This window comes from Rhinocladiella mackenziei, assembly GCF_000835555.1.
Source record: "Rhinocladiella mackenziei CBS 650.93 unplaced genomic scaffold supercont1.1, whole genome shotgun sequence".
In the NCBI taxonomy this organism is placed as follows: Eukaryota; Fungi; Ascomycota; class Eurotiomycetes; order Chaetothyriales; family Herpotrichiellaceae; genus Rhinocladiella; species Rhinocladiella mackenziei.
In genome coordinates, this window is record NW_013550604.1 from 4,490,669 (window position 1) to 4,516,754 (window position 26,086).

At 50.2% G+C, this 26,086-nt stretch overlaps 10 protein-coding genes across 10 annotated transcripts; 6 read left to right on the forward strand and 4 right to left on the reverse strand.

Moving 5' to 3' along the window:
• Positions 1-444: 444 nt before the first annotated feature.
• Z518_01581 (uncharacterized protein) lies at positions 445-1,989 on the forward strand (the record flags this gene model as incomplete). The annotated part of the gene is made up of 1 exon (XM_013422180.1): positions 445-1,989. One exon carries the CDS (start codon positions 445-447, stop codon positions 1,987-1,989), a length of 1,545 nt encoding a protein of 514 aa, XP_013277634.1.
• Positions 1,990-2,707: 718 nt separating this feature from the next.
• Z518_01582 (uncharacterized protein) lies at positions 2,708-4,140 on the reverse strand (the record flags this gene model as incomplete). The annotated part of the gene is made up of 2 exons (XM_013422181.1): positions 2,708-3,976; positions 4,030-4,140. The coding sequence occupies 2 exons, from the start codon at positions 4,138-4,140 to the stop codon at positions 2,708-2,710; spliced, it is 1,380 nt and encodes a 459-aa protein (XP_013277635.1).
• A 554-nt stretch (positions 4,141-4,694) lies between these two features.
• Z518_01583 (uncharacterized protein) lies at positions 4,695-6,671 on the forward strand (the record flags this gene model as incomplete). The annotated part of the gene is made up of 1 exon (XM_013422182.1): positions 4,695-6,671. One exon carries the CDS (start codon positions 4,695-4,697, stop codon positions 6,669-6,671), a length of 1,977 nt encoding a protein of 658 aa, XP_013277636.1.
• A 473-nt stretch (positions 6,672-7,144) lies between these two features.
• Z518_01584 (uncharacterized protein) lies at positions 7,145-8,371 on the forward strand (the record flags this gene model as incomplete). The annotated part of the gene is made up of 1 exon (XM_013422183.1): positions 7,145-8,371. One exon carries the CDS (start codon positions 7,145-7,147, stop codon positions 8,369-8,371), a length of 1,227 nt encoding a protein of 408 aa, XP_013277637.1.
• Positions 8,372-8,758: 387 nt separating this feature from the next.
• Positions 8,759-9,094, forward strand: Z518_01585 (uncharacterized protein; the record flags this gene model as incomplete). The annotated part of the gene is made up of 1 exon (XM_013422184.1): positions 8,759-9,094. One exon carries the CDS (start codon positions 8,759-8,761, stop codon positions 9,092-9,094), a length of 336 nt encoding a protein of 111 aa, XP_013277638.1.
• Positions 9,095-9,280: 186 nt separating this feature from the next.
• Z518_01586 (uncharacterized protein) lies at positions 9,281-9,730 on the forward strand (the record flags this gene model as incomplete). Its single annotated transcript, XM_013422185.1, has 1 exon — positions 9,281-9,730. One exon carries the CDS (start codon positions 9,281-9,283, stop codon positions 9,728-9,730), a length of 450 nt encoding a protein of 149 aa, XP_013277639.1.
• A 150-nt stretch (positions 9,731-9,880) lies between these two features.
• Positions 9,881-11,368, reverse strand: Z518_01587 (uncharacterized protein; the record flags this gene model as incomplete). The annotated part of the gene is made up of 1 exon (XM_013422186.1): positions 9,881-11,368. The coding sequence occupies one exon, from the start codon at positions 11,366-11,368 to the stop codon at positions 9,881-9,883; it is 1,488 nt and encodes a 495-aa protein (XP_013277640.1).
• A 1,326-nt stretch (positions 11,369-12,694) lies between these two features.
• Positions 12,695-15,929, reverse strand: Z518_01588 (uncharacterized protein; the record flags this gene model as incomplete). The annotated part of the gene is made up of 2 exons (XM_013422187.1): positions 12,695-15,054; positions 15,107-15,929. The coding sequence occupies 2 exons, from the start codon at positions 15,927-15,929 to the stop codon at positions 12,695-12,697; spliced, it is 3,183 nt and encodes a 1,060-aa protein (XP_013277641.1).
• A 4,879-nt stretch (positions 15,930-20,808) lies between these two features.
• Z518_01589 (uncharacterized protein) lies at positions 20,809-22,214 on the forward strand (the record flags this gene model as incomplete). The annotated part of the gene is made up of 5 exons (XM_013422188.1): positions 20,809-20,890; positions 20,948-21,004; positions 21,058-21,156; positions 21,210-21,419; positions 21,475-22,214. 5 exons carry the CDS (start codon positions 20,809-20,811, stop codon positions 22,212-22,214), a joined length of 1,188 nt encoding a protein of 395 aa, XP_013277642.1.
• Positions 22,215-23,537: 1,323 nt separating this feature from the next.
• On the reverse strand, positions 23,538-25,079 carry Z518_01590 (uncharacterized protein; the record flags this gene model as incomplete). Its single annotated transcript, XM_013422189.1, has 5 exons — positions 23,538-23,867; positions 24,013-24,241; positions 24,330-24,490; positions 24,603-24,709; positions 24,779-25,079. The coding sequence occupies 5 exons, from the start codon at positions 25,077-25,079 to the stop codon at positions 23,538-23,540; spliced, it is 1,128 nt and encodes a 375-aa protein (XP_013277643.1).
• Between the last annotated feature and the right edge of the window lie 1,007 nt (positions 25,080-26,086).

The window sequence follows — 26,086 nt, forward strand, 5'->3', positions numbered from 1 at the left end:
GATAGGATAGCACGGCGGAACCCCGATACTGCCATCCTCAAAACAATGGTCTGATCAGGTAAGTTCTGCAATCCTCTCGTTCGATGGAGCGGTGGCGCAAGTGTAGCCTCCACATTCATCCATCCATCCCTGCATTTCCATTCTTTGTCGCCACTTTTTCACTGGAGAAGTTATCCACCCTTGGTATGCGACCGGAGTTGATCAAGGGGAATCACCTACCATTTTCTGCAATCCTCCGCTATTGTCAACCAGGACGAGGTAAATCCCCAGTTCACGCACGGGAGAAATCGCTATCTGGTCTTATCACTACGATCGCTGCTGGATGGAGATATAAAGCCTCTCTCCCCTCTCGTTTGTGTTACCCTCTCTCATCGCAGTGTCATCCTCTCGGATCTTTGAACAGCCTTGCTTTAACCAGGATCACCTCGCACCACTTCGACAAACATGGTCGAGACAACCAACGCTCCAGCTGATCCTATTGTCAGAGGAACTTTCGCAACAGCAAAACAATCTTGGTCTGATCTCTTCAAATGGAAACAACGAGTCGCCATCACCAACGACGATGATGAGACTTACTGTGAGTGGCAATCACCTCGGCCTCTTCGAAATCCCATCAGTCTCTTTGCCCAACTTGGCGCCCGAGGTTGGCTTTTCTTCCTTGTTGGTCTAGCCGCGTGGACAGCCGATGCTTTTGACTTCCACGCCCTGTCCATTCAAACCGTCAAACTGGCAAAATACTACGACACTACTAAAACCAACGTCACCACCGCCATCACCTTGACTCTGTTGCTCCGATCTGTTGGTGCCGCCTTTTTCGGCCTCGCCGGAGATAAATTTGGCCGTAAATGGCCCATGATCGTCAACATGGTGATTCTTGGTCTTCTTCAAGTCGCAACAATCTACAGCGCCACATTCGCCCAGTTCCTCGCCGTTCGCTCACTATTCGGCCTCTTCATGGGTGGTGTATATGGCAATGCTATTGCCATGGCGCTTGAGAACTGTCCGGTGGACGCACGTGGCTTGATGTCTGGCATCCTCCAACAAGGTTACTCCCTTGGCTACGTCCTTGCGGCGTGCTGCAACCTAGGCGTAGGAGGCGGCACCGACTCCTGGAAGACGGTGTTTTGGATCGGAACAGGCCTCTCTATCGGCGTGGGAGTGGTGCGTGTTTTCTTCCCTGAGTCCCAACAATTCATCCAAGCGAAGAGAGAAGGCAAAGGCCACACTTCCGCTTCTGCCTTCTGGACCGAAACCCGCAAGATGCTCGCCCAGGAATGGCGTATGTGCATTTACTGCATCTTGCTGATGACCTGGTTCAACTACTACTCCCACACCAGCCAAGACAGCTACACGACCTTCATGCTCACGCAGAAGGAATTGAACAACTCGGCCGCCAGCCGCGCGAGCATTATCATGAAGACGGGCGCCTGTGTCGGCGGCACCATCATCGGCTACGTGTCCCAATGGGTCGGTCGACGCCGCGCTATCATCGGCTCCGCACTCATTTCGGCCTTGCTCATCCCCGCCTGGATCCTGCCCACGACGGAACGCAGCTTGTCCGCCACCGGTTTCTTCATGCAATTCTTCGTCCAGGGCGCATGGGGCGTTATCCCGATCCACTTGAATGAGCTATCACCTCCTGCTTTCCGTTCATCTTTCCCCGGCATCACGTACCAGATAGGCAATATGATCTCGTCGCCTTCGGCACAGATTGTCAACGCCATTGCAGAGCACCATTTCGTCACGGCTGTCGATGGTGAGCAGGCACCCGCGTATGGTCCGACCATGGGTATTGCCACGGCCATTATTGCGCTGGGCATCGTTGTCACCACGGCCTTTGGGCCCGAGCGGCGCGGCGCCAAATTCGAACTTGCGAAGCCAGCCGGTGTGCAGGAGATGGAGATCCGGAATAAGCTTGATGCTGAGAGTCAGATTGGTGTTGAGAAGGAAACTGTGGCGCAGACGGAGAATATTGCTGATAAGCATTGAGATGCGCAATTGCAAAAATGTCGAGCTGTCCTGCTGTGTGCGATGAAATTGAGAAATCACAATTTTACCTGACAGGAAGATGGTACAATGATGACCACTTTGACGCAAAGACGTGTCGTTAGGCTGTCTTGGGATGGAAGAAGACAAAGGGGAACGGGTAACTCCTCCCGCTCTGGTAAGAGACAAGATGGAATGGGATGTGTGACGGAAATATTTGCCATACATGGTCGAGTCACATTGATATCTTTCAGCCTTGTTCACAAGTCCCGTTCTATTGTGTCCCGTAGCCCTTTCTTGCATGCGAAGACAGCAGCCCCAATTCAGTCGATATCTGAATCACACTACTCTAATTCGAGCATATTGGCTGTACATGTTGCTCATTTGGAAAAAGATTCATTTCGCCATGGACTATGTTGATTGAGGGTGCTGTATGCCTTTTAAGTTTTCACGTTTTCGGACCCTTAAAAGAAAAAAACATTCCCCGCTTCGCTATGCGTAGTCAAGCCAAGTCATCCTCATTCTATGCTCTGATTATTACGCGGGGGTTGGGTTTGGTTTCGTAGCATATATCACCGTTGGAGTAATTTCTTTTTATCTCAATCGACTCCCATTCGCTTTCATTTCGTCAAAAAGGTAAACATCAAACAACATGCAAGATCAATTGCTCTGTCGGCGGCCAGGTCCCAAATCCTTCCCGTTGCCCAGCTCCGGTTGCGACTCACCGGCAATAGTTGGCGGGGAATGCTCCTTTGACTCCTCTCAATTCCCCTTGCCACCAGTCGTCAGTACTGTCGGTCTTCTTCAGCACCTTGATTCGATCTCCTTCTCGGAATACCAGGTCTCCTTCCCCTTGGCCTTCGAAATCGTAAAGTGCCGTCACAAATATTGTCTGTTGAGATGGTATCCGTGGAGGTGGGGGTGGGGGAGGTCGTTTCTTCTGAGCAATCGACGCAGTGGTCGCAGTTGAGCCAATTGACGCTGTAGACGGCTGTCTATCCCGGGAGAAATAGTCTGTATGTGGCCCTGCAGGAGAGTAGGACATCGGAGTCTGATATAACGAGTGTGACGGAGAAGGACTCGGAAGAACTTCTTGCGGACTGAGAAGCGACATGGCTGAGGGCGAGGTAGAGGTCTTCGGTTTGATATCATAGGAGGGAGAAGGAGGGAGAGCCCTAGCGGGCGAGACGGATTGTGCGCGATTGAATGTAGAATTGGCACTTGGTCGACGATACCCATTGACAGGATGGTGACCATTTTCTTGGTTCATGGGTGTCCTGACAGCCTTCCCACTAGCTAGTAACATCAGCGACTCAGCCTCGTGTTGCACGGGTTTAAAAGCATCGCTCCACAGTCTAATGACTTCATCCATGGGCGGACTTGGGGAAGGGAAACCTTCCTCGGTACAGTAAGCGTGTAGCATGGTGTAGTAATGTCCTAGCAAGTTATTTTGGATATGAATTTGAGCAGCTAGGAAATGCGGAAGTAGGGAGAAGACCGATGTTAACAGACGAGGCAGACAGTTCCTCAGATGCTCGTCAGCCGCCGAGTACGCTTCTGTGGCCGTTGCAAGGTCTGCCTGAGACTTTGCTAGGGCTGCGTTGTCCCTTTCTGATCGTTTGGTCTTTTTGAGACTCGAGTCCACCCTACTTTGATATCTTTCAAAGTCAAGTTTCCGGTCTTCCCTCTTTTTGATTGTCTTCTTCATCATGTGGAGGTTGTCTTTGGCCTCTTGGGCTGGTCTGATCAGTTTCTCCTCAACTTGACCCAAGTCTTCTGTGAGATCTTTCTTCAATTCTGCGTATTCCTCTCTGATCCTATGGGTTCGGCGGACAAGGTGATCGGGAGTTTGAACTGGGACATGACCGTGGTAATCGTCACCCGCTCCTATGATGGGGTTGTACAAAATTTCAAATTCGTCCATGAGTCGATGTTGATGGGTCAAGATTGAGATCCACGAATCTCTCCATTGTTTGGAGGTTTCAATGATCTTGAAGAGTCAGTTGCTGGACGAGAAATTTTGTTGAATAGCCTTCGACGTACTTTGGTCAACAATCGATCTGCATCCTCGAAATCTTTGAGTAGAACCGAAACTTGTTGTTCATCCGCAGTCCTTTTCATGTATTTGCCAAAATGCCGTTGGACACTCTGCATGGTGACTGCCGATCGAGGGCAAGTCGGTCACAGATACCGTTGGGGATCTTCTTGTAATATCCAGAATGCTCGTAAGGGGGAAGGGGAGGGTCTCGAGATTCCGGGTCCCGTTGACAGCAACAAGATGGTGGCACAAGCCGCCAAAAGGTCAACCAAATGCTTGAAGGAGCGAGTGGAGGTAGTGGGACGGGGGAAGAGAGCAATACATTAAAGCAGTAACTGACCTGCAGTCTAGAAAAGATTACTTTTGAATGTCAACAGTTACAGGAGGGAGAACAAGACAAATAGTTGGACACAGGGAAAGGGAAAGGGAAAAGGCCCGTCCGCCTTAGCCTGCGCTGTGCTTCTGCTTCCGAGCCTCAAGCCTCATTTGACGCGCGTTTCACTTCCACTTTTTCAACCCATGCCACTGTCATGTCATGTGGAAAATACAATAACCTCCTGTCCACTGGTATTCTCTCCCTAGCGAGCACAATGACATGTTTTGACCCATCCGTTGGCCAGCATCCGCAGAATGTCGCTGACCACACCTGCTTGCTGCAGTTGTTGTGATCATGCCCACCCCGACCTCCACGCACCGAGGGGCTCTCAATTTGACCGTAGTTCCAACTCAGAACACTGCTCCTGTCCACGAGTTCCGCTGTCTCTACACGCGAGACCTGTATAAGAAGGCCAAGAAATGGCACGATGGCTCCCTACGTTTTCACACCTTCAATCGACGCGTCATGGTGTATGATGACGCGAAGAATTACATCGGAGACCTTCACTATAGGCAAGAGGAAGAGTTCGCTGAAGGTGTCGAGATACAATTGGACCGCGGAGTAAAAGTTGAAGTGGGTGAACGACTCGGAGAGACTCAGACTGACCTGGCCCCAATCCTTGAGAGACCGCGTCCAGAGAAAGTCGTAGCACAAGCCAGACAAGCTACAGGGCTCAATGCTCGGCCATCGTCAACTGGCCCCTCCGCAAGACCAAAATCCCTGCTTGAGGTGTTGGGCCCCTCTCAAGGTCGATTGGGACATTCAAGATTATCCCTTCAGTCGCCTTACGAGCAGAGGCAGGCATCTTCTAGGATCAAACAAGCCGAGCCACTTCCGAAAAGACGAAGACTTTCCGGTGATAAAGAAAACCGGTCCGGTATTGTCATGGAGCCGATGAGGCCTCGCTTACCTCAGCCTGCACGGCCGAATCAGAATAAATCTGCCGCGCTTTCAAGTCATCAGACAGATGCTCCAATCGAATTCCACGAGGGTTTCGACATCTCTTCAGCCGAAGAGCTTCGACAACGACGTGTGAAAGTTGTAAGGCCTGCAAGTCTATCAGTAAATGGTCCAAAGAAATCTAGAGAGGAGCGACAGGCGACTAAGAAATTGACATCAGAACTACCGAAAGCCCGTCAGAATTCAACAAGTGCTTATGAAGATGGACCTACAGGAATTGCTCTTGATGCACACGAAAATCCCGCAAAGCCGAAATCAAACAAGACAAAAGCTACTGTTGCAAATGCTCGATCAACTAAAATACACACAGCTCGATTGTTGCTTAACCAGCAGAAGGTTAGGTGCAAGTTGACTTGTTTACTACCGCTTTCAAAAGACCAGATTTCCAGACGCCGCTCGAACAATTCAGACGAAGTGTCCCTTGGTCGAGACAGCACTGGTAATGCTGCAGTCCGTGATCAGGCTGGATCTCCTTTAAACAGATATGGTGACAAGTCCTCCCACGACAAGGAACCCTCGCAGCTTATCCTCCTCCCCAGCCCGAGTCCCAAAAATTCCCCCGGAGGCGATCCTTCTGAGGGCCGCAATATTTTCCCCAGCCCTCTCTTTATACCCGATGAGAACGCCGGACCAAAATCACCCTCACCCAGGCCGATACTTACGCAAGATGACTTCTTGTTTCCGGACTTCGAAGACAATCGAAAGCCAGAGAGATCTCCTATCGCCGAACAAGTTGGTTCAAAGACTGGCTTCATAGCAGAAGAAAACACCCAGACCAATTCTTGCTCACTGCTAGATCCCAACTCTCCGCATCCGGTCCCCCGACAAGACAATTATCCGAGACTTCCGGCTCTCAGGACTAATCCGCGAACCTTTAGACGGGTTTTCTCTGAGGTTGACGTTTTGGAGGACGAAGACTTTATTGCAATCCCAGAAGCTGTTGGCGTTCAATCACGGGAGCCTCTCGAAGTGTTGGAAAATCTAGCCTCCAGGCGGAGTTCTGTGAAATCAAAAAGCCCGTCAAGGTTCCGCCGATGTGCATCCGACACTGCTGTCCTAGACAAGGGGAATAACGACATGAGAGAAAGCAACATTCAGGAACGATCCAAGGAGGAGACTGGACCATGGACCGCGGAAGAGGCGTTTCTGTTGTTTGATTGGTGGCCGACCGATCTTGAGAAACCAGGACTCTGGGCCAGTGCGGTACAGGAACTGGCTCCGCAAGCTGCTGTCAGCGGAGCTGGTAGGGGATTTTCGACTACCATCACAACAGCTCGACAATTCCTTCGTGACGACGTGAATGTTCTATGACTATTGATGAATTATGGCAATATTCTGCCATCACTATTCATACTGGGAAAGATCAGCCATGCGAATGACAGGCAGATGATGAACAAAGACCGTCAAATGCCCCGCCTTATTCCAATCCAATTCACCATCCGATTCCTCCCCTCCTTTTTTTTTTTTTTTTTTCCCCCTCGATGTCCGGGTACGAAAAGCTTCATCGAACGAATCTAGCGGACTACTCCGTCCCTATAATTATTTTTCTTGTCTTTGCAACCCAATCGGCAACGAGGGCCGATATCATTATCAGCCGTACGAGGAAGGATTTGTTGGTCTCGGACCTCCTGAAGCTTGTGTCTTGCAATAGATCAAACTATATAACAGGTCCCTCCCTCGAAAGAATTGACGACCGTCATCCGAATGCGTCTATCAGAGGGGGTCTCTTATCCTGTCCAATTGTCGCAAGTTCTGCTCTATCTCACATTTTGGAGGTCTTCATGATGGCAATATCCACTTTAAATCCTCAACCTGTCCCTGATCCCCTTTCTGCCTCATACGTCTCCCCCAAACCCGCATCTATCATCCGAGAAGAGGTCGAGGCCGCGCAAATTAATCTCCGTAACCGTCTCGCCGGAGCCATCCGTAAACCCCCTCCAAATGTTCCAGTTGAATCACTCCCAACGGTTCCACTTATTGACATCGGAGCATCATTCGACGGAAGCTTGGATTCTCGGAAAACCATTGCCAGGCAAATTCACGAAGCGTGTGTGACCACCGGATTTTTCCAGATCAGCAATCATGGAGTCACGGAGGAAGCGATGGCTGGAGTACTGAAGCAGGCGGAGAGATTCTTCCATGAATTGCCGCAAGAGAAGAAGCACGCGATGCACATCAAATACTCACCTCTCTTTCGTGGTTACGAGCCACATGATTACACATATGTCAACCCCGACGACAAGGACCCAGATGGCAGGTCATCGGCCCAGCAAGAAACAAAAGAAGGCTTCAATTGGGGATATGAAGAGGCCATGGATCCCAGTGGTGGTGATGGGAAATATGTCGAATTGGATGGGGTAGCTCCCGCCACGACCGGAATAGGAAATGTCTGGCCTGCCGAAGACGATTTACCAGGCTTTCATGCGACTATTTCGTTGTACTACAGCCAAGTGCTGGAACTGGCAAGGCACTTGTTTCGCCTTTTTGCGTTGTCGCTCGATCTCGAGGAAGACTACTTCGATCCTTTAATGACACATCCAGGCGGGATTGCTCGACTTCTTTATTACGCCGGACAACCGGCGCTGGACAAGGAGAAGACTGATGAAGAGGTAGAGTTCGAAGGAAAACTGGGACTGGGGGCGCATACCGACTATGAGTGTTTCACACTGCTCTTATCGTCGACGAATCCAGGACTCGAGATCCTCTTTCCTCCATCTCCTCTCACAAACAACCTACCGATTTGGCGGCCCTGTCCCGTACGACCAGGCACATTGACCGTCAATGTGGCAGATTTTCTCATGCGCTGGACCAATGGACTGTACAAATCGACAATTCATCGAGTCGTAAGCAAACCTGGGGCCGGTGAAAGGTACTCGGTACCGTTCTTCTTCAGCATCAATTACGACAGCGAGGTCACGGCGCTACCAGAGCGGTGTGTCGGGAAGAGCCGGTTCTTACCACTGAAAGCTGGCGAGTACATTCTCGAGAGATTAAAGGCTACACAGACGTGAGAAAAGGCGTGAGCGGTCGGATATGAATCTGATTTTGGGTGTGGTGGGATGTAATGATTACTTACCCGCATTTCGAATACAAAACATTCTTCTCTCATCTCAGGATGCTCCTAATCTCTTTCGAGTGCCTGGAGCTACAGAGTGTGAGGCAGACCAATCACTATCCACCCTCGGCGTTGGATTACTACACAAATCTCTACCCGAGATCCTCACCCCACATTGATTCCTCTTCTCTTCATGTTGACGATATACAAAGACCCCAGACTCCATGATCTGAGAAACAAGGTAAGATTTGCTCTTCTTATGCCGTCTTCACGTTCTCTTTCCTATTACAACTTCGTGAAGCTGTTGCGCCACCACCAAACTCCTGACTCCTGACTTCCTCGCATGCTCATGCACCACGACCCCTACCTCCCACCAGTCCCAACCATGGCTCTGCGTGCCTCCGTCTTCATCTTCCCCGGCATTCCCTGGACCGCACCCAATGGCAAGCCAGGTGCCCCGTGGTCCCCGATCTCGAGCACGCTCGTTCACACACCAACATCCGCCGTCCTCGTCGACACACCCATCACCAGGTCCCAAACCGCCGACCTCATAACCTGGATCGAGCAAACGCTCCACCCCGGCGCCCAAATCACGTACATCTACATCACCCACGGGCATGGCGACCACTGGTTCGGTCTGAACATGCTACTCAAAAATTCCCCACCGCCAGACCCGTAGCGACGCAGGGAACCATTGGCCACATGCGCGGCCAGATCGAGCCCAAAACCTTCAATACCATGTGGGGGTCCCGCTTCCCAGGGCAAATTGACACGAACTTTGTGCTTGCAGAACCTTTGCCTACCTCGGGGGAGTTCTTTTCGCCCTCGACTTCCTCTGGCACGCCTATTCCGCGGGAAAACGCAGATGGTGGCTGTAGAAGTCGGCCACAGCGACACACACAACAGCACCGTGCTCTGGTGCCCTGCCCTCCGCCTCGTGGTCGCCGGCGACGTCGTCTACGGTGACGTGCATCAAATGCTCGGTGAAGCCAACACGCACGCACTGCGCATGGAATGGGTTCGCGCACTCGACATCGTCTCATCGCTCAACCTGGCCTCCGTGGTGCCGGGGCACAGGAGACCCTCTGAGCTTGATGGGCCATGGCACGTCGAGGCATCAAGGAAATATATTTTGGACTTTGACAAATTGGCAGAGAATGGGGAGTGTAGGAATGCACGCGATCTAGTAGGGAAGATGAAAGAATTGTGGCCGACGAGATTTAATGACGGCGCGCTGATTGTGGGTGCGATTAATGCGTTTAAAGTCAAGGAGAAAGAGGCCAAGAAGAAAAAGCAGGGTGCTGAGAAGTTGTAAATCCTGGTAGGAACACTTTGTGGAATTGCGTTGATTACGCACCTAGCTGATGAGAAATCCATGGACACGAGAAGCCTTTATAATTCACCATTTGTTTCTATTTCATTGGATTAATTGTACAAGGGCACCCATTCTAGAGCAAGGAGTGCGTTAACTCTTCAGCTCCGCATATATATACGGAAAAATGACCTCGCAGGCCTTACAAAAGACCATAAACCCCTGCACGAGGCTGATAGGGAACATTAGCACACCTTTCTCCTGTATCAAGACCCAAATACTCAACAACGCCACGCTGAAAAAGTGATAAAAGAGGACAAAAGGACGTCGGATGATGGCTCCTAAAAGACCAGCGGGCCCGTCTATACATCTTCCACCGAGTTGGAAGTATCGGAAACATCCTTTTTGGAGGTACTTGAGTTGCCAGTCGTCGGCGGCGAAGAGGGAGTAAAGCGCTTGAGCGAGAATGTTGATGATTGAAGCCAGGTTCTTGCGTCGCCAGTGGAATTTACTGAATTGGTTGAGGACGAGGTCCGTGTTGGAAAGGTCGGGAACATTTTGAGGGGAGAGGAGTTCAGATATGAGGACCACATCGTTGAATGCGACTGTCATGCCGCCGCCTGTGAGAGGGTGGCGCATGTTTAGGGCGTCTCCGAGAATAGCGAGGCCGGGGGTTTTATTTGTTGTTGGCGGAAGAAAAGAATTGGGCATGCTTCGAAGCAACCCTTTGTCCAATGCAGTTTGGAATGAGGGCTGAACGACGGATGGTAAAGAAGGAAGAACGACCTTTTGAAGGTGTCCCTTTACTCCACCATTGGCGGTCGATGTGGATGCCAATCCATCTGGAATGTCGACCAGGACTCGAGTTTCACGTGTTCCAATCTGATAGAGGAGGACCGGCGAGTTGTCACCGAGTACCACAATTCCATGCTGTGGAGTAGGCAAAGGACAATCAATCAATTCCATTCCCCAAAATTTCGACTTGACTTTGGGGGTGGGGTGGATGTAGGACTTCCGGAACTTCGATGCGTATCCATCGCAAATCACAGTTAACGAGCCAAAGAAGAAATCTTTTTGTGTTTTTCGAGTGAGAGATTCGACACCGAGAACATGGGAAGTATGTGTCGAGGTGACTATCGAGGTGACTTCGGTTTCGAAGACTGTAACATTGGGATGTCCCATCGCCGCAGCGCGGAGCTTGGATAAGAATCGGCCATGATGAAAAGATCGTCCTTCTGCTCTTGTCGGTTCTTCTGATTTTCCTGACACTCTCTGCGGCGCATTCCCTGTGTGAGCAGGATAACTAATGGGCACCTGCTCGTCATAGTAGCAAACGGTATAACCTTTGACAGGAACGGCGTCGATGTCGTCGAGCGTATGTCGCAAGCCCAGCCTGGTCAATGCCTCCACACCTCCAGGCTGCAGAAGTTCTCCAACTATGCGATCAGGCTCTTTCAAAGATCTCTCAAGCAGCATCACACTTCGTCCTTGATTTGCCAACGCCACTGCGAGCGCCGAACCCAGGACACCTGCTCCAACGATAACGACATCCGCGTCATGATGCAGTCTTCTGCGCTCTTCCTGAAGGTCTGGTTCTGGCTCTATTGAGGAATCTGAAGGCGAATCGAGAATGAGAGGCATGATGGAGAAAGTAACGAACGATATGTTGTGTGAAGGAGACTATCGAGACATGAGGCGGTCTGGAGAGAGAAATGGAGCTGAAGATTGAATTTATCGGGAGAACTGCTGTTAGCAAAGGGCGCGTCGTGGCCTGAGATGTGGTGTGATCAAGAAGGACACCGTGATGAACTGGGCCTGGCCAGAATGGAGCGCAGGGGTGACTGTGATAGAGAGTAGATGGGCCTTTTTCCAAACTGTGGTCAACGAAATAATAGAGAACTAGAAGGGGGGGAATGGGGATAGCGAACTGAATGGTCAAGGAGTGACCCGCAAAGAATTAAGCATAAATTGAACAAATCACAGGCTCCAAACGTGTCAGGCACCGGGGAATAAAGAATGAGAACTACGCCTAAGTCCTTTGTTTCCGAATCGTACGAGTGGCACATGCCACCAGAGATACTGTAACAACTAGAACGGTACCCCTAAGTATCTTGCCTATGGTAAGTTCCAGAGAAATACCTGGATATACTTTGGTTATCAACTCCCACACAACTTATCCTCAGCCCCTATTCAGTACTCTGCATACGGCACGCAATACTGTGGAAAGTGTTGAATATTTTTTTTTTTTTTTTTTTTTTTTTAAATAATAGCAATGGCCACATTCTCTTCGTTTCATCTGCCAATCAACTCTCCCCCTTCTTGGTTCACCTTTCTTTTCAACCTCCCTTTTTTCCCTTTCTCGGTTTGGTATCTTGCAGTGATTTTGCCCTCCTGCCAGATTACTCTGTTGACCGTTGAGCCTCCCTTTCTATGTTACCCCCTCATTCCACAAAACCTGACCACTGGCATGCATCCATTCTAAAGCCATCCGGTGATCGTCGGCTCCTGCACTGGATATCCATCAGTCAGATCTCAAAGGCCGTCAAAATCGCAACCTTTTCCTTTCCCAATGCCATCGAATTTCCCAGGACTCCGATACCTCAGATTGCCGGCTTCAATGGAGGCATATATGTGAATGACTCTCCTGCACTGTGGGTCGTGTAATATGCCACTTCATATCGAAAAACGCCCTCAAAGTCATCCTCATTCATTGTACCCCGGATTGGGACTCTACTTGTGATAGATCGACAAACGCCAACAATTTTGTCCATGCATAACCCAAAAAGACATAAACGACTAGATTTGTGCTGTTGATATCATAAATTCTCCCTCGAGGGATGATGCGCCTGGGACAAACTGCTTGCCGCCAGACTGAGCTGGGGCTCCAAAATCAGATGGCCTCGATGACTTTGAACAACATCGTCATGTCGAATTTGATGCGGGCTACGAACATCCGCAAAGGAACGCCTAGCCACCTTTTCTCAGGGACTCATCGGCTGGGAGAGATTCTCCTCTGGAAAGGTTCAAAGCCTGCGCGTCATTCTCCGATTTGACCGTTTTCTTATTCTTTCTTTTCTTTTTCTGTGTTTGCCAGCCGTTGCTGACATTGGGGTTTGGCCCAGAATTGGGTGCGTGTCCAGAAGATCCAACAGATCCATTTGTGCACGACGCCAATGGTTCTTCTGAACCTTCTTCGACTCTGTCGCCGTTCGCTATGGCAGCCTGATTTTGGTTGACTGACACACTTCCCTTTGGACCGCTGCCATCAGAACCGAATCCTTCGACTCTAGGCGACGGTGTTCGGACTTCTTCTACGGCAGAAAGCTGGCGATCGGAAGGCCTAGCCGTGCTTCCTGATTTCTTCGTTGCCCCTTGACTTGTCATTCCGACCGATTCTGCGGCTCTTGTCCTTTTGACTGGAAATTCATCTTTGAGGCTTCCACCAAGCGACCTTAATGGTAGGTGGCCATTAAGCTTGCGGGAAGCGCTGGGACTGCTTGGAGGACTTCTCTCATGGTTATTAAACTCCAGAGCATCCTGTGATTGTTCATCAGAGCTTGAAGGCGTGTCGAACGCGAAATCTTCAGAAGTGGAAGCACTAAGGTTCATATGGTCCTCCGGGTCGTTGAATGAGTGGGTCGTACGCGTACGCCTGGGGGAGTTGACTGACCCGTCGACGATTAAAGGACCGGTCCTGGTTTTGGGCGGCTCAGTTTCGGCATTCCCGCTCTCAACATTCTCACAATCCGGTTCCCGGCCTTCCTGGTTTTCCATCCCGGCAGTGGGAATTGTCTGCAACGGCGGCGTGTGCATCGTTCCTGGGGTTCGGGCCGTTGCTGAAGCAAGACGCGGAGATAGTCCCCCATGCTGGATGGCTAGGCCGACATGTGAGGGTATAGGAGAGATCGCTGTACTTTGAGAATAAGCGGATAATGACGGTGAATGTCCAACATAGTATCCTAGATACTCCGCGGGTCTTCTCCCTGGGTCGTAAATCGAGCCAGAGATGCCGAATCCGTTTTCGAGGTAACCGGAAAATTGCTCCTGAGAAGTTGACGATGCAGAGGACCTTCGACCCAACGTATCGGGCATACCAGAAGGATCGTTTCTTGCCTGTAAATGCCCAAAGCCAGACACAGGGATTGCCCGCGCGGGCTGTGAGTGAGCTCGTAAGGAAGCGCCTGAAGATGACTGTGTCACGGATGTCCGCCGTGAATATCTTCGGGTGTCAGGGACTACAGAATTCAGTCGTGGTGAAGGAGGATTGGTTGCCACTCCTTGATTAGGGTGAGACGCGGCAAGGAATGGAGACGCAGGACCGAACCGTTGCTGATATAGAGGTGCTGACAAAGGAGCTCGACCTACCCCATTCGTCTGGCTGTTCACGCCTATGTCGAGCCCGTCATCCTGCGAAGAATTCGGCACATACGCAGCAGGTTGGTAATAACCCGATGCCAATAGACCTCTCTGTCGGAGATTCTGTTGGTGGAGCTGCATCCTGAGTTCCTGCTCCTGGAGCTGCAGATATTGATACTGCTGAAAAAGCTGGTCGTGAAGGAGATGTTGTTGATGCTGCGCTTGAAGTTGCAGTTCTTGTGTGGTCATCTGAAATGGAAGATTGCGTAGGTAGGTCGAGTGCCGACCGGTGGGATTTGAAGACCGTCGCACATTAGTGTTCCGGTTAACATTTGGATGTTTCCCCCCACGTGCACCATTTCGGCCGCCCCGTGACGGTTGCGTTGGAGGTTGTGCCAGCGGTGGCATTGAAGGTTGTGTCGGTGGCTGTGGAATGACAGGTCGAGCTGACGGAGGGACGAAATGCTCCAATGGCTTGATTTCTTCCGTCGGATAAACAAATTGTTCACAGCAATTCTCCAGCTTGCCCTCTCCTATCAACTCATATGCTCTTCGCAGTTCCAAATGAATTCCTCGCATTGATGTATCGTCTGCTGTGTTGGCCAAATTCCGGGACACATTAAAAGGTTCCTCCACACACAACCGGTTATCCTGAAGCAAATGCCAGGACTTTTCAACTTTTGACAAAACCCGCCCCAGTCGGACCGACACCACATTTTGTTCGAAATCCAGCTCGTGGCCATAATAGCGAAAGAAATGGAATAGGAGTTGACCTAGGGAAGATGTGTTCCGGCTGCCGAAATCCTTGTACGAGTCAATATTGCGGTCGAAAGATACATTTACCCCTGCTAGGAACTTTGGTTGCAACTTGGGCTGTTGCTGCAAGGTCGGTAAAATAGGCGGATCTCTTGTCTGAAGAAAATTCAAGGCCAGGCATATCCACGTATAGGAGCTAAGAGTCCCACCGAGAGCTTGGGGCATGTCAGTACCAATCTGCTCCGTCAGAACCCAAGAATCACATACCAGCGTCGTTCAATATCCGTCGTTTCGCCCAATACTTGATGATCATAGCCAGAGGTCTCACTCGACTATCAATATTGACATAGGTCCGCACCAACTCCGTGTTCTCCAAGGCAAGGGGATTGTTGACGTTGATATCACAAGCCACTTGCAGCTCGGGATCCCACACCTTGACAATAGGTACTTTGGCGCTGGAAACACAAACCACTCTCTCCATCCCGTGCTTTGCGAGAAGATCCGCGATGGAGCAAACTCGCTCCATTTCCCTACAGTCAGTGGTAATACAGACATCGACATCCGAGTCCGCCGTTCCTAGATTGTTGCCGGTGGAACCAAACACATTGACATTTATTGAGGATCTGGGCCATCTTCCGCGAAGGATCTTGTCAAGCTTTTGGATAAACTTGGACCTCCGTTCCTCACTTTCGGCGTTAGGCTGTAGTTCCTCGTACAGATTTTGCATATCATGGGTCAGCTTTTCGTCCTCTTCAGGGTCAAGTCGAGCCTTTAACTCCGACTGTTCCTTTTCTAGCGGCTCTGGTCCGAGTGAATAAGGAACACGCCGTCTTGCCCTCGCCATCCCTGTTTCGTATTTGCAGCCTCCATATTGCTTCCGACCTGCGGGCGGCGTTTGACTCTTGTCAGATGGTAAGGACCGGGGCGAACTATTTTTGGCAACCGGTTCTGGAGAAGACGATCCACGTTGTTCCGAGCGGGAGTGCGGCCGTTGAAAGGGCGTTGAGGGCATCGATTTGGATTGGGAGAGCTGGTGGCCCTGGCCTCGTACGGAGGTAGCTTGTGAGCTGTGGTTTGAATCCCTTTCCATCTTTGACGGGGGAATCGTGGTGGATGGCACAGTCATCGGTGTATATACAGTCCTTCCATCATCTTTCGGCACTCTGAAAGTCATCGGTGTGTCCAGGGGTGACTGGACTGGAGTTATCGCAGTACCACCAATTGCCCCCAATTTCAAGCCCCTGGGACCAATTCTTCGAGGATGTTCAACGGCGGCTTTCTCTATTCCAGGTCCCGTGGAGAAATTGATTTGAGATCGTTCAGGATTGTGGGGGTGTACACAATGTGAGGATTCGGGAGCGGACTGTCAATTGCGGATTGGGTCAGAACTTCAACAACAAACTCCAAGTTCGGGCACGCGCGACGACCAGACGTCCCTGACCCTTCCAAGGGCATTGGCCAGCCAGAAAATGAGTGTTTCGTATAGACGTCTCGACGGGTCTGAGTAAGCCTCGTCGAGGTCGGCGAACAGGATGTGTAGGACAATTAAAGACTGGATGGCAGGAAGTGCCAGATATATGGGCAAGAAAAGCTCTCGGGCAGTCGAGTAAAGAGCAATTGGGGAGATCTTCTGAGGAGTAAGGCGGGCTGTTGTTGACTTGAGGTTATTGAAATTGACCTGCTCCAGAGGAGGTTTGAAGGAGAATACGATGGAATTGGCGATATACAGGAACGAGGATGCGAGCAGAAGCAGGATGGTAGGGCACCTAGACGCGTATCGAGAGGGGAGACGAAGAGGATGGTAGGAGGTTAGAGGTCGAACAAAAGATGTTGAGGAGGAGGTGGAAGAAGAGCAGTCTCGCAATGAGACGATTCTCGCTTGTTCCTGGCTGCGCTGAGGACAAGACAATGGACGGGTACGGAGAGTGCCAGTGGCGGAGCGGTGGTGGTGGTGTAGTAAATGCGCGAGTGAGCGAGCGAGGCACAGTTTTTTGGCCGTTCTGAACTCGACCACCACTCCCTACTGACCGTACCTAAGCAGCCCAGGAATCGGTGCCCGCCGTATAGTACTAACCAGAACACGGTCCCCCATCTTCTAAAAAGCTACAGCTACAGTACCAACTAGCACCGCTCCCTGGCGACCCTGATTTGCCTAGCCTCAATCGTCCATTAATTCGCTGCTTTGAGAAAGAGATGCTGCTGCGGAATAGGCGTTTGGCCCCTCCATCCCTCAGTGCATCGTTGATCATGGGGTTTGCTGCCTCAATTAAATCCACATGCAAAAGGTCTGAGGGATTAACTAGAATGCTCGATCCGCTTACCTCCAGTTACCTGGCTCCAGGAATTGCACACTCTCCATCACCGTTCCTGAACGGTGTACAATATGGTGGCACATAACTGCAGGGCAGAACAGGGCGTGGTTTACCGCCTGTTCAAAGCTCCGCCAACCAATGACATACGGAGAACCGGAATATCTTCAGTACGGACTTACTCTGCCACAGTGATTCCTCCTTCACCGTCATCCATAATATAGTACCGAATATACAATGGACCATACGAAACATGCCAGATCGGGCTAGCGTGTCGCCCTCAGAAGACACCCGTGTCATGGTTTTCCTTTGAAGCCCTATTTTACGAGCCTCTTCTCTGATGGATCAAAGAACACGCTAGGGCCACAATGTGGACGAAGCCGAGTGAGGACTTCAAAACCCCCTTAAAACTCACAGATCAAGATCTTCTCTGCAGTTTAACAACCGGATGCTGTAATACTCAGGATTAAGTCAAGTCTGGACTGCCGCCTCTCTTGTGTCAGGTCAGCTTTGTTCGGCTGAGATGATTTCTTTACTAGCACCAATAATTTTTTTTTGGGGGGGGGGAGGTTCTGATGCAGAAGTCCATTACCACAGAAATTGTTCGCCTCTGCCAATTATAGACCGGGGGCGCTATGCTCCGCAGATTTGGGCTGACTTCAAATTTGCCCATGACCCTGAAATGGAATTAACCATCATTCCCTCGGGGCTACTCAAATTTCTTGACCGCCTATGACAATTAAACATTACTTGGTTGCAATGGAGCACTCAAGGGTCAGCGAAAACGTCACGAGGCGTGCTTCAGGCTTCGTTGTGTGCCCCCTTTCCTAGCCCGCCTGGCAGTCTCCTCTAATTGAATCGAGACCTGTACAATACACTTGAGGCGCCCTAATTATTCGAGAACTGCAACGTGAACATGTTCACTTAAGACTGATGATCGTTTTGCTAATCATTTCTCGATCTGACTTGCAGCGGCGAGATCCGGGGTCTTGGGGTCAAAATACATGTCAAGAATTGAATCTGCGACACAATGGATGCACCTTCCCTCACGGATCAGCCATAATGCTGCACAATTATCGAAAAGGCAAGTCAAGCTCAATATGATGGTCAAGAGCTTTCCATACTCTACCAGCGACTGTGAAGAGTTGAGAATCTGAGGTGCCTCTCTTTTAAGGAGAGATTCGGAAACGCTTCCGTGCAGCAGCTGGGATAAGGCTACACGGACATCGTAAATAATACTGTACAGTGTCAACATGCCATAGTGGAAGAAGGAGCCATGCAAACTGCACGTCACCAGGTGTCTCTGCTTGGAGCCTCTCTCCAGATCCTACCTAACCTAAACCGTCGCGACAAGTTCCCAAGACCGAGGAAAGAAACCTGGTTGTGGAACCGTCCGAAATTTGAGGACCCGAAGAGATCATGGTTTCGACCGAATTGGCAACTTTTTCTGGGATTTTCGATGTCTTCTCACGGCCTGGTCCAGTCCAAATGAAGGACAGACCGTGTGATCTTCGAAGGCCGCCTGCAACTGATCAGAGTTTTGCAGACTGCAATACAGACCTGCCGTTCCTCTACGGCCGGTGACGAACATGAGCTGGGTGCATTCATTGGAGGTGCAGAGAAACTGACCAGGGTTGTAGGGTTTGTCCATGCCCGTTCTAGGGCACCAACAAATCCCATCATATGAGCCCCGCCTGAACGGCTCGTGTCCCGTCGTCCTTTAGGCATGAAGCAGCGTGCCTGGTGTACTGGAATCACCTTACACTGGCCAAACACTCTTGGAGTGAAGCGTCCTAAACAAATCTTGCATCACACAAAAGAGTATTCATAGGTGGGTTGACGACGCGACTGTACGCCATTACGAAGACTGATGTTATCAAGCGATGCGCTTCAAAGATACCTTCGTGGGGGGTCACTGAGTGTGAGGCCGGAAGAATCGGATTTTCTGAGAGCCTCAAGATGCCCTTTGATCTCCCGGAGACGAGGAATTTCAGGATCAGAAAGCCAGATGACGATGTCCACGGCAGGACAACGGCAACCGTTCTTTCGGGTTCTCGAAACCGAAGTCTCCCTCCCATCACTTTACATATCCCAGAAAATGCTACAGGCTGTCGGTCGGTCGAAGACATCGGCAAAGGGAAATTGAGAAAAGCGAAGTTCCTCATCTCCCCCACCACCGAGCACGCGAAATAATTTACTGGCAGGGCAATGACTCCACCCGTGACCATGACATTGGCTTTGTGGACATGGCAGGCGACAGGCAACGTGAACAAACCCCGGCTTTTCCACTTGTTTGACTTCTCAAGTTTATACATAGTGACTCTAGTTGATATGTGGTCTGCTCCCTGAATTCCTTGATGAAACTGCGATGGCTGCTATTAGGGCAGGCCCCAAAACCGGACAGGTCAATATCTTTGCATTAGAACAAGGATCTCGACGGGCAGCCGCCAAACATCCTCATTATCGGTTACCGTGCTCAAATGTCGATAGCAAGAGGAGCATGAAGTCTTGCGCCTAGCAGTGCCGCTTAGCAACCTTACCTACTACATGGTACCCGGTCAGCGTTAGGCTCGTGGATGTCCCGTCTGTCCTTCTCGTCCAATGCCCAGTGAGCACTTCGCTATTCTCCGGCACGAAGAGTGAGAAGGGGGACCGGTGCTAGGGGTGGGCGAGCTAGACGAGGACCGGGTTTGTACGACTTTTATGTCTTTATCCGAGGTGAATTCCTTTGATGTGAAGCGAGCCTGTTCGTGGGTAGGTCGGGATGATTGACTGGACTCGGAATGCCGAATCAATACAGCAGAGCACGGGAAATCGAAACTAAAGAGACGAGAGTTGGTCTGCGATGGTTTCGTGGTTGATGCAGTTATGAAAGCGGAAAGAAGACAAGACTCCAGAGGCCCCCATCGGTCCCTCTGTCGATTTCGGTTCCCTGGGAACTCTCCTCCTTTTGAAATTTCCTTCTCCCAGAACTCCCGGACTCTCACTGACACAGTGGCATTCGCTCGTACTGGGCTCTGGCGTTGGCTATGCACTAACCATTGCTCCATCATCACAGAACTTTCCTTTTTTTTTTTTATAACTTTGTATCTTACCATCCTCTCCCTCGTTCACCTGCAACCTTTTTTTTTTTCTTTGTCCTCCCTCCTTGTGTCAGTGTCGCCTGCTGCCCGCCGCTGCAGTTCAGGCTTCATTCACGCCATCTCCTCCTCCCCTGTGTGGTTACCAGTACCTTGCTTCTCCCATCCGGTTCCTCTTCGTAAGACAAAATATTCTCCCTCGCGCGCCATTTTCCCCGTGGCGCCTCGGCCAATTCGACCGATTCCACTATGGCCATCATTGGTTCGAGTTTGGCCGATCCTCAAAAAAAATGACTTCTCCCCACCCCAAAACGACGCACCAAAAACTACCCGAACATACACACCCCGTGTCCACCCCCTCTCCCATCCAACTGCATGCTTCCTTTCTACCAATCTCTAGCCAGTCGCATCTCTCATCTTTTACCCTATATTTATAAGGTGCAACCAGCTCATCTATTCTTCCACTAGTATCCCGCCCATCAAAACCTCTTGGGCTCTGTCGCGGCATCCATACCTCCTGTCGAGTCCACGAATCGCCCCAACCTCTTCGAAACAGCGGATAACATCAAACGGAGGAAAAATGTCTTTCTACGAACCACAAGGATGGCAGGCGCCTGTCCGCCAGGCGTCGTGGGAACAACCCCCACCACCGTCCAGATCAGGTCAGTTTGAATTTGGTGTCGAGTCTTCGTTCGGATGATGCTGACAGCGTGTGGCAGGCGCGAGTTCCACCTCACAACGCGAAGATAGCAATGCCTTTGCCACTCAATTCGAAGGTGCGGCTCTTTCTCCTCCAGGTCCCGATGGAAAACCCTAACGGAATATACAGAGGTGGATCGAGCCATGGACAATCTCGTCAAAAGCGGCAAATTTTATGCGGGTGCTCAACGACCGATGCCCATGGTCGGGGTTCGTCCTGCAGAATTTGGTATGGTTCTTGTCTTCATGAAGTATGATTGATTATCTTCTAATCTTCATAAGGTCCTCGAACGCACGGCGGCCGTCACTCCATTGGCGATTTCGATCCCACTCGACCTCATCCCGGCGCGAATCTCCAGAATTTTTATGCCTCTCAAAGGCACCAAGGACGGCATAACGACCCCGATCAGGTAATGCAGGCAAAAAGAAGATTGGCGGCGCAACGAGAGCGCGACTTGCGCAACTATCATCAGGAACAGCAGTATAATCGAAGTAAGCCTAGTGGTGGACAAGACCAGGCTTTACCTGTAACTGAGCAATAAAACAGGTTTGTTGGCAGAAATGTCATCCAATAAATCCGATCGTTCCATGAGTCCCAGCACGTTGAGTGAGGAAAGCCGCCGCGAATTGATTGCACGCCAACATCGTGCATTGTATGGCGGTGACGGCTCGGCTTTCATCGGTCAAGTCCCATTCTCTCCCGAGGACGCCAACAACCGAGATCAGACAGGAAATGCTGCCACCCCTGCAGTGGGAGCTGTCCGTGGACCTTCCCCTCGTGGGGTTGATCCTTTTGGTATGAGCGGACACACCTCACATAGCGAAGGTAATGCGCAAAGTACTACTTCAGGCCAGGATGCTCCTCGTGTTGATAAGGCGGCCTCTCCATCCGCAACAACATCCTCTGGATTTGGCACTTTCGATGCTTCAGTTCCATCTTCTGGAAAGGCCCCCACGCCACCCTCGGGAGAGGAATCTTCTCATTCACGACAAATTTCAAAATCCACCACCGCCCCCGTCACCGGCGGTATGGGTCCCATTGGAAGCCGTCCAAATGTCCAACAAGTACCTAATCCGTCGCTCAACAAGCGTACGACGTCACCTCTCCCTTCGTCTCTAGGATATGGGTTCGGAGGAAATGAAGCAAATAACGATCGAGCTGGATCGGCAAACTCGAATTCTAATAATCAAAAAGAATCATCCTCAAATTCTGGTATGGGGGCTTGGGGCACCGGAAGCGGTGTTTGGGGTTCGAACAAGATTGGCACAACCTCTGTCTGGGGTTGAATGAGTTATGAAGACATGACCAGGACATGATATGTTTTGTATGCGCGGAGTTGTGTTGACTTTTCCAGCATATCTTCGGTGTACAGGGCATTGCGTAGGTGGGAGTGATCTATAGGTTGTTATGCATGCTGGTGTCGTTTTGATACTTCTGCATAGCGTGCTCAGGGAAGGGGAAACTTTTATCTCACACCAATTTCATTCGTTTGTGTTGTGGGCTGCGGAGTTTCTGCAACGGGGGAAGTGGACATACGGGAAATCCTCGTGGATATAAAAAGTGGGAGCTGTGACCTTTTTGGGAATACTTTGGATAATGGAAATCACGTTGCTGGCATTCAAGGGGTTGTGGGCTGGCAATTCAAGGAGAAGAAACATTCATTGGGCTGGGAATCCAGGTCATGGCGGGGTTTGACAAAAGATTTGTTGATGTGGCACACACTCCTGTTGCTTTTGTTATTGCTTGAGCGGGCATGGATATGGGCTGTTTTGGCTAATATGACATGGTCCTTGCGAAGCATGGCGTTGTCGGGTTGTTGCAAAGCTCGTTCTTTTGGATGTTGGTGCCTGGTGAAGGTCCCCTAAAGAGTCGGAAATGGTATGGTACATTGATTGGTACGTTTGGTTGCTTTGACGGTTCTGAAACGGGAGGAGGCATTTTGGAAAAAAATGCGAAAACGGTCATCCTCGCCATCATCATCATCATCGCGTAATCATTGTTTTTGCTGTTTGGTGTAGTTTAGTTTGCCTTTTTTTTTTTTTTTTTTTTTTGGTCTCTGAATGGCCCTTGGATCAGGTCAGGTTGTTTGATACAAGACAGTGGCTGGAGGAAGAACTGGTATAAGAGAGACAAATATCGGGGAGCAGAAACAGCAAGACTCAAATTACAACTCGGACGCCTATATGTGTTGTTGTCGTTGTTGATAAGATATTCGTTGACTGACTGAGAAAATGAGTAGTGTGTGGCTCTATACGACCAGGAACTCTCGAACGGAAACCTCTTTTCTGCCGGACAAAAGGTCCACGAATTTGTTGTCTCTTTCTCTCTATACACTACCATCTCTCCGTCGGTCCAAGGACGAGCTAGTAAGCTACGTGCACGGAGATCTAGGGGGAAAAACAATGCTGGTCAGAATACATGACGAGTAATATCACGAGAAGTACTTTCTTCGTTCTTGGAAGTCAACCTGGGCCGACACCCTTGCTGCTGCCTTGCTCTGGGTGAGGATGCCAAGGTCAAGGTATAAGGTAGATATGGGATAGTCCTTAGGAAATTACTTGTTGTTACTTCAAACTGAATAATAATGGCATCAATCCCCTCGGCTGTTCTCAAGACCACGGCACACTCCGCCCCTGCTCATGGCTCAGCCTCGCCAACTCAATGACCCGAATCCCATCGCGCGACTGCTCTGGTTTCACGGCTATTTCGGCCCTTCCACAGATCGCATCCGCAAGGTTCGCATAAAATTCCATCCACCGGCCCGGAATCGTCGGGTAGGCGCCGATGTATTTCTCGCTTGTGGGCTCGTAGGTTTGAGTCTTGTCGAAACAAGTTGTTGTTGTCAAAGTACCGTGGAGGCGGGAGTCTTCGACCCCGAAGTTTGCAGTGGTCGGTTTGAGGCCGGTGAAGATTTGGGATTCTTGGATGCATGTTCCATACTATCTCACGACGAGCACGAGAAGTGACTGGTTAAGTTCAGGCCTATTGCGGGATGGGATAGCGAGGATGATCAAATAGCGAGAAGAAGTGGGTAAGAGAAACCGGGGATTTAAGTTGTTGATATGAAAAGGAGGAAACACAAACCTTCACATACGACCCCTTGGTGCCTCGGATGAAGAATTTCAGTTGATCCTGCATAACAGTGATGATCGCCGTTTTGATAGTGACGAGTAACTCTCGCTGCGGCCCGTCGTATTGGAGGATAATGGTGAACGTGTCTTCGATCTCACTTTCGATTCCTCGAACAGCACGAAGAAAAGCCGTTACTGATTTCGGTCTGCCGAAGAGGAGCAATGCTTGGTCGAGAGAATGGCTTCCTAAATTATATGTCAGTGAGAGTGTACTTGAGGATTCGGAAGAGCCTCAGAGAAAAACAAGGTGGTGAGATTGGGAGATATTACTAACCTAGGCCGAAGCTCATGCCTTCTCCCGGGGAATATTCTTTCTTGGTCATTCGCGCGACCCAAGGAGCATTTTCAAAGTCATAATGGATTTGGGCATCTTTGATTACGCCTAGGGCGTCATGCTGGATGAGATATTGGAGAGTTTGGAAGTCGTTGTCCTAAGTAAATACATTGGAGGTTGGCGCTCCATTGGAGATTATAGCAACGGAAGATACTTGTTTCTAGCGAAACTTCTTCATCGAGAAACATGGACAAAGGGCTGGAACTCACCCATCTTCGATTCTGGTAGCAAGTAAGAATCAATCCCTTCTCCTTGGCGAGAGAGATGATACGATCAGCCTCTTCGGTCGTTCTGGTAAATGGCTTTTCAACGACAACTGTGTCTTTTGTCAATATTACGTGATAGAAGTCCTGCCATCGACTTAACGGTTTGAACAAATCCGTACCATGCTTCCCAGCGAGCAGCGCCTTCTCAGCGAACAAGGCATGCGTGTCGGTATGACTGCAAACGATAACGAGATCAATGTCGCTGTCTGCAAAAAACTCGTCGGCTGCTTGATAATGTTTGGCGTTGGGATGATTGACAGTACAATGTGAACCGGGCTTTGCAGAAGTTGGATCTTGAGGTTTCTCTGCGCGCTGAAAGAATGCAACGACCTGGAACTCAGGTACGGAGAGGATAAAAGGCAAGTGAAAGCATTTGGCAGAGAAGCCGTAGCCAATGATGCCGACTCTTGTTGATTCCATAGTTCATTCGTCTCCAAGGTTAGCAAATTGACACAGGTTCAGAGCAGGGCTTGGAAATTCTTCTTTTTTTTTCTATAACCCATTTGCGTTCGAATTAATCCGATGACCGTTCAGCATATTGGTTGTGATATTCTCAAAATGGGCATTCGGCTAAATTCATCTTTCCATTCAGCCGCCAGATTAGAGATTACGGAGATAACGCACCATGCAAAGGCATCGCACTATAGTTGTGATGGATTATCCCCGGTAGTTGCATTCGTAGTTTGTGGAGTAAAAAGACATTGGTTTCTTCTTGGAAGATGGACAGTGCATTTGATCCTGCGCCATTTTATGGCCTCTGCTTCAACTTTGTATGCAAGGCTTGTTTCGTCTCTGTGGCCGACTTCAATGGATTGTACGACGCATGGAGATCACTTGGTCGATCTGCGCAGTTGAATCTCCGATAAATATGGGAGCTCTCTCGGGAAGGGAGCAGATGTGAAACTGTTCGCGCAGCAGGTTAATGTCTTCATCATCAAGACGAATTTGACAGCACGTGAAAAGGCGAGGGGTCAGATGACTAAGGCCTCGAAGGATCCGCTTGATCCTACAAAGATGACGCTCACCGTCGAGGACATTGTTAGTCATTCACTCGAGCCTGCTTGAAGATCTGAGAGCAATCAGCGTTGGGCAGAGGAACACCGTGGGATTTGAAGGTTTCCAATTTCTTATCTCGTTTCACAGCGCATTCCACGTGGGAGGGGAGTTCGGGTTGGTACATGGAACCCGGTCTCGGATGGGAATAGGCAAGATGCAGATGATTTCGTTTTCGCAAGCTGGTCAGCTGTCAGCATGATATGGGCTGAGAAAGTTTGTTTGAGGGAGATAAAGTTCCGCTGAATGGCTCCGAAAGTGTTCTAGATGCCCTCCGCATGATTTCTGAGGTTTCAAAGTCTCCATGATTGGTTTGACACCGGGTCTTGAAGCCCAAAACTTTGATGGAGCGAAGGCCGAGTTGGATTTTGGCT